This window comes from Berghia stephanieae, chromosome 2 (genome assembly GCF_034508935.2).
Source record: "Berghia stephanieae isolate SIO BIC M18660-M18661 chromosome 2, UCSD_Bste_1.3, whole genome shotgun sequence".
Classification (NCBI taxonomy): domain Eukaryota; kingdom Metazoa; phylum Mollusca; class Gastropoda; order Nudibranchia; family Aeolidiidae; genus Berghia; species Berghia stephanieae.
The window spans coordinates 103788893-103796392 of record NC_088361.1 but is presented as its reverse complement, the minus strand read 5'-3'; the positions used below and the strand labels follow the sequence as shown (position 1 = coordinate 103796392).

Here is a 7500-nt window from a genome sequence, read left to right as displayed (position 1 = left end):
TGTGTAAAAGTCGAAAAATGATCAGATTTTTAATAAGTTTTTTTCCCTCTGGATACGCTTTTATGCTCGTCGGAGAAATATTTCATAAGGGCGTCCGCCATTGTTCCAATAGTTTAGAACCAGTTACTAAGTTACTATGCGTCATTACGAGGGAAGTGACGTCACGACTGTTGAACTGTATTGGGCTACCGGGATTCCCCTAAATATTATCTATTTTTCTTCTTATTTGTGTGTCTCTCCGTGCTCTCAGGTGACAGCTACGGATACAGACAGAGGTGAAAATGGCAAAGTCCTGTACGAGATAGATGAAGCTAACAGTCCTTTCAGCATTAATCGCATCACAGGCGTCATCACTGTCAAAGAAGAAATCAATAGGAATCCACAAGGATACGAGCAGGTATGTGGTGTATAGTGATATGACACTCGCGTTCGGATCGGAAGATCGTGGGTTCGGATCCCGCTCTGAGCGGCGCAAAATTTGGTTAAGTCCTTGGAAAAGGTTCTTCACTCACATTCTCTCACTGCAGTTTTTTCTTGATGAACGATCATTCATTCATTCATTCATTCATTCAATCATTCATTCATTCATTTATTCAATCATCCATGCATTCGTTCATTCATTTTTTTAATTGTTATATTTGTTGTTCTGAATGCATAATGTAAACATTTGATTGTGTTCCTCTTAGTAGTGGGATTCTCAGCTTGTGTCTGGATGAGACTTTTTGGGCATCTCAAACTATCCACAATGATAGTATGCTCTTGGAATCTACATAATATGTTCCCTACCTTCCCTACCTGTTCACACTATGATATTTAAATCTCGTGTCTAGGTGACAGTGATATGACCGCGGCTATGTGGTCTTGTGGTATGACACTCGCTTTCGGGTCGGAAGGTCCTGGGTTCGAGCCTCGCGTTCGGCGAATAGTTGATGTCATGGTCTCAAGTGAGTAAAGAGCTACTCGACTATGCATAAAGATATATGTAGAATGAGGCCCCAGAATTTACTAGTTACTATAAATGAAAAACAATTAACGATTTGTTTACAATGAAATAAAAATAATGATGAAATTTAATTAAAAGAGATAAACAGTGATCGTGGCAGTTACAAATAGAGATGTGAATATATTACGTAACTTATGATACTATGTCAGGTTCGTAAGTTTACGTTTCCAGGCAGTTGACAGGCTTGGATGATATATTCGTCTGATAACAGGCTCGGGCTCGTAAAATTCCACTTCCGGGCAATTGGTAAGGGGTTATTGACAGCGGGCTCGGGTTTGATCCTTGAAGATTATACAATCAAAGTTAAAAGCTCCGGCGTCTTAATGGTGTAGATATAATATCTACAAAGTCCCAAAAGATAAAAATCTTCCAGTATATATAAGGAATAGAGCGACTGGCCGTCCGGCATAGATTGTGAAGAGAAGTGAGTGTCGAATGTTAGACCTATCAGCTTTTATAATAAGTGGCTACGTGACAGAATGTAGAACGAAAAGTATTCACTAATTAGAAATTAATTCGAGGGAAGGCTATAAAAGGAAAGACGATCTAATATTAGAAGGTAAAGTTTATCTAAGCCTACCGAAATATAACTGGAGTGAGATGAATTCAGTTCTTAATAAAATAAAATTTAATAAGATAATTGTGAACAACCTTTACTGTGACACCCCCCACCCACGTTTAAAATATACTCTTTAACCATTATGGGAAAGATAGATTTTACAAACGGAAGTAAATTTACTATCATGATACTCTAGCATTAATCCATTGTAATGATTTGTGCTACAATTAAATTATTTATTAACTAGACATGGAAATGTTTATATTAACGTAGGTATATGAATGGGTGACAATAACAATGAAAGATTGTGATTACAAATCATTGTGATGAACAACATGATGGCAATGTGATTACAAATCATTGTGATAAACAATAGTGATGGCAATGAAGCATGATTTAAGTCGATGATATGAAGGTAATTTACTGAATGAAATGAATGAAAATGTAAATGGAATATTGACATTTCAATTATTAATCATAAATGAGTGAAAATTCATAACAATAATAGATAAAGAGAAGATTTCCCAAATCATGAATGGGTATGGTATATATATATCCAGACAATACTCAATGTTACATTAAGTTGGGTCATCATGTTTACAAATAAAATTATCGAAATTGTGCGTTCTGATTTGGCATAATTTTCGAGGTAACTAACAGTATGCATGAGAGGTTAAGTTATACCCTTCTCACATCATTACACTAATCGAGAAAGTAGGTCGGCGTGAATATTTTCACAGCCTGTGTGAGAGATACTGAAAGAGTAATTTTGCAAAAATAGACTCCACCTTAGTACTCTACTATTATTCATTTTGTTATTTCTCATGTACGTGAGTGGTTTATGGTCCGTTTCGACCACAAACTCTTTTAGCAGTAGATATCTGCTGAATGTCTTTAAAGCAAAGACGATGGCCAGTCCTTCACGCTCTATTACAGAGTATCGTGATTCTCTGTCCAATAATTTTCTGCTTGCATATAAGCAAGGCATTAGAGTTCCCTCATGCTCCTGTAATAGTACACCTGCGATGCCCTTATCAGACGCGTCAGTTCTGACAACAAATTCTTTAGACATGTCGGGTAATTTAAGAATTGGTTCTGAACAGAGTAATGCCTTTAATTGGTTAAAGCTATTCTGACACGCTTCTGTCCAAACAATTTTGTTCGGTGACCCATTCTTTGTCAGATTTATTAGCGGTGTCGCGATGTGCGCGAAGTTGTAAATGTATTTCCTGTAAAAATTTAGGAGCCCAAGTATTTTGCGTACTTCTTTTTTTGTCTTAGGTGGTTGCAATTGTGCGATTTTTGTTTGTTTTTCTGTCTCGGGTGTCTGTGTCCCATGACCAACGGTATGACCGAGAAAATCAATTTCGTAAAATGCAATGCTTGTTTTTGACGGTTTTGTTGTTAAAGAATTACGTTTTAATGCTTCAAGCACTAATTCTAAGGTTGTCATGTGATCAGTCCATGAGTTTGAGAAAATACATGCGTCGTCGAAGTATGAGAGTGTAGACGGGATGTCTTTTAATAACATACGCATCATTCTTTGGAATGTCGATGCGGCTGTCGATAATCCAAATGGCATATAGTTAAATTCTAACAATCCTAATGGTGATTGAAATGCTGTGTATTTCTTACATGATTCTTTCAGTGGAATCTGCCAGTATCCTCTAGAAAGATCACATTTAGTCATGTATTTTGCTTGAGATAAGGCAGCAAATAAATTCTCTTGATTTGGTATTGGTTCTGCATCAAACACTGTTGCTTCATTTAATTTGCGAAAGTCGATACATAGCCTTATCGATCCGTCTTTCTTTTTCACTACTACCATTGGTGATGAGTATGGGCTTGAAGAATATCTAACTATTCCTGTATCTAGCATATCCTTAACTTCCTTTTCAACTTGTTCTCGTGCGTGAAATGGAATAGGATAGTTTTTCATGTTGATAGGGGTAGATGTGGTTAACTTTATGTCGTGTTCCACTAATGTTGTATGTCCGGGTGCGTCTGTAAAGACTGACTGGTACTTTTCTAATAATGACCTGATTTCTCGTTTCTGACATTCGTTTAGTTGAGGATTGATTGTGACGTCATTAATTGTACTATTTTTAGAGTTACCGTGTTGTGGGGTGTGTTGTAGTTCGACATCATCGCTGTGAGTTTCGATGATTAATCCTACATTTGCAGCTTCAACATGGTTAAATATTGGTTGTGATAATCTGTCTCTATCGAAATATTTTTTTAGCATGTTTGCATGGAATGTCTTTGTTGTGTTGTTAATTTGAATCTCGTAATTAACACCAGATCGTACTGCTAATACCTTGAATGGTCCTTTCCATGTAGCTAAAAGTTTACTCGAGTCATCGGGTAAGAGTATTAGTACTTTGTCACCAATCTCAAATTTTCTTGATTTGCTTTTGCGATCAGAGTATTCCTTGTATTTCTCTGCTTTTTTAGTGACGGATTCCTGTGCTAGCTTACACGTGTCCTCTATTCTGTCTTTCAGGTTTCTTACATATTCGTAAGCAAACATAATTTCGTTATTGTCCTCCTCATTCCCTTTACAAATGTCGGCTACTATATTGATCGGGCCGCGAGGTGATCGTCCATACATCAACTCAAATGGGGAGTATCCTGTAGATTCTTGGGGTATTTCTCTATATGCAAATAGGATTGCTGGTAAGTATCTGTCCCAATCATCTGGTTTTTCTGCTGACACTTTTCTTAACATATTCTTTAGAGTGCCATTAAATCTTTCACAAAGACCATTTGCTTGGGGTGGTAGGGAGTTGTGAATGAGTGTTGGATTCCCATGAGTTTCATGGTTTCATGCATCATATGTGATGTAAATTGGGGTCCATTGTCCGACAGTATCTCATTTGGTATGCCTATTCTAGTAAAAATTGTCATCAATGCTTCAGCTATGTGATCCGATGTAGTTGATTTCAATGCTATCGCTTCTGGCCACCTGGTTGCGTAATCGACTAGTGTTAGTATGTGTGTATGGTTTCTATCTGATTTTGTTAAAGGGCCTATAATGTCAATTGCAACTTTTTGAAAAACTTTTTCAATAACTGGGGTTGTCTCTAATGGCAATCTCGGTATTCTGCCTTTTGCGACTCTTCTTTGGCATGTGTCACAAGATTTCACATATTCTCGGACGTCTTTAGTAATTCCAGGCCATGTGAAATTCTCGGATATTCTCTTCAATGTGGAAGAGCTCCCAAGATGTCCAGAAGTTATTGAATCGTGCGCTATTCCAAGGATTTTGTTTCTGTAAATACTCGGCGTGACCAGTTGTTTAGCTATTTTGTTTCTTTTCCTATGTAACCTGAACAGAATATCTTTTTTCAATGATGTATTCAACTTTTGATTTCGTCCCTTTGTTTGCGATATTGAAATATGATGTTAAAGTCGGGTCCTTTTTCTGTTCTTCAATGAACGTGTTCCTGTCAAATTGTTGTGGTTCAAGAGAAATAGTCATTGGCTTCTCTGTTGTCTTAGTCATCTTTCTTGTTTCTGCTAGACAAGCTGTTTCTTGGGTTAATGACCATTCTTTTACATCTGTTGGGTTGTCTTTAAGACCTTTTATATTGCCAACAATAACATCAGCGACGGGTTGGGAAGTATACAGCATTCCACTATTCCTGTATAGTATGGGGTTTCTATGTACACATTAGCTGTTTCAAAGGTTTCGACTGTGCCACTGAATGTGATGCATTGTACCGTTTTTCCAGTTTTGTCTTCGTCATTGATCAAAGATGCTTTTATTCCTACTGTACTGCATCCTGTGTCTCTCAATATTTTGCAATCAGTTCCATTAGCTTTGCCTTCACAAAATAATAGCGATCCTGACTTGTGAGTTTGTGTTAAAAGTGACATACCTTTCACGCAATACACATTTATATTTTCTCCTGACATTACTCGTGTCTGATTGTTTACACTTGTTTGGAGTGATGCATTTGCAGTTTCTTTTGGATATCCCACGATTTTGTAACATTTGTCTGCTGTGTGGCCTTTCATTCCACAATATTGACATTTAATTATAGGTTTGTTGGTTTTCTTATACTCAGTATTATTGTCAGTGCTATTTCTTGTTTTGTTTTGATAGGGTCGGCTATGGTCTCTATTGAACTGTTTGTTCCATGGTTTGTTACTATGATCATCTTGTTTCACTTGCGTGTTCCGAGTGATTGATCGGCTCGTTCTATTTGAGTATTGAACTTTAGGTGTACATGGACTCTGAGCAGCGGCAGCGTAGTATGGTTCCTTCAATGTTCTGCTAAGGGGTGTCAATGGATGTGCGCTGTTAAAGTTTTCTGCGTAGATTTTTAATTTGTCCAAGTTTTCTGGCTTTCTCTCTTTAAAGAATGCGACTAAATCTGGGTTGCAAGCTTGATAGATTCGATTCTTCAGTGTGAGATAGTATAGGCCTGCAAAGTCGTCTTGTTTTACGTTTGCCAACTCAAGCCAGCGATTTAGAAATTGAGTAATTCGGTTCACGAATGTATTAAAGTCTTCTCCACTTTCCGGTTTTGCAGTGTGAAACCTTTCCTGGTAACCATCTTCCGTTAATCTTAATCTTTTTAGTAGAGCGTCTTTAATTTTACCATAGTCATCTGCATCTTCAGTTGTTAAGGTATAGAAAACTTTTAGCGGTTCTCCGGATAAGCAGTTAATCAAGGCTGTGGCCCATTTGCTTTCTGGCCAACGATAACCTTTAGCCTGAACTTCGAATCGGTGTAAGAAGGATTCTAGACAGTCTGAGCTTTCATCGTATGTTGGCATGCGTGGAAGTTTCACTAAAAATTCATCACTATTATTATGTTTTCTTTCATGACCGGTTTTTGTTTTTTTCAATTTCCAGCATCATTTGGGTCCTTTTGGTTTCTTCTTCTGCTAAAGCTATTTGTCTTTTTAGTTCCCTTTCTTGGACTCTTTCTTCTCGTTCTTCTCTATGTATTCTTTCTTCATTTTCTTCTCTACGAATTCTTTCTTCATTTTCTTCTCTACGAATTCTTTCTTCATTTTCTTCTCTACGAATTCTTTCTTCATTTTCTTCTCTACGAATTCTTTCTTCTTTTTCTTCTTTTATTTTCTCTTCGCACCATGAAAATATCCTTTCCTGGGGTATTTCTAAGTCCTTTGCGAGACTTAAGTATCTTTTATATGCTTCCATTTTTGCAATAAATTAGTTACGATGTTTTATATATATTATATTGACAGGATACTGTTACTGACTGTTTTATTTATTTACACTTACTGGAATGAACTGTTCTATTTTTAGAAATCTCTCTCTCTTATTTCAACTTATTATGTATGTTGAATTTGATGCCTTTTATCGTTATATCTTATAAAGCAATGTGTCAATACAATGCGGAGTTATTATGACTTGTGTCAATAACAATGTGTCAATCGCGTGTACTCTAAACTATGTTACTACGAAAAATTTATCACCAATGTTTGTGACTCGTCGCTAGTTTGTGTACAATTATTCGCAATGACGCTAATATACTAGAGTGTGATAACAATAATAGGATGCCAAAATAATCCCAAGTTATCTATCACTAAATATAACACGACGGCTAGTAGACTCCTTTTATTATTATTTAGTTTTTAAAGACTCACTTTTCAGAACATAATATATAAGTGGTTTTCGGTAACAGTAATATGCCAAAAATGCATTTAAAACAAATCACTATGCAAAACAAATCACGATGTCTATAGTTACTATGTGATGCCCAACTCATGTAAAAGAGAATAATGAAGGATATATTTACCAACTCAGTTCGTGGCTGGGACCTCTCTCTTGTTCAATGGTTGTTCAACAATTGTAATTAGGCATTGAAGAGTGTTTAACAGTGATGTCTGAAATACAAAACAATAAAATATCGTAAGATTTACAATAGTTACAAAATGTGTTCACAACACTGAGTGATTG

General features: G+C 36.5%; 1 protein-coding gene across 4 annotated transcripts in view; it reads left to right on the top strand.

Annotated features, from left to right (window-relative positions):
• Positions 1-7500, top strand: part of LOC144966124 (neural-cadherin-like) — a 173194-nt gene that overhangs the window by 53280 nt on the left and 112414 nt on the right. For all 4 annotated transcript variants that reach the window (XM_078902233.1, XM_078902231.1, XM_078902232.1 and 1 more), the window contains exon 13: positions 251-397. In XM_078902233.1, coding sequence (XP_078758359.1) covers positions 251-397 — 147 coding nt within the window. The remainder of the gene's footprint in view (positions 1-250; positions 398-7500) is intronic.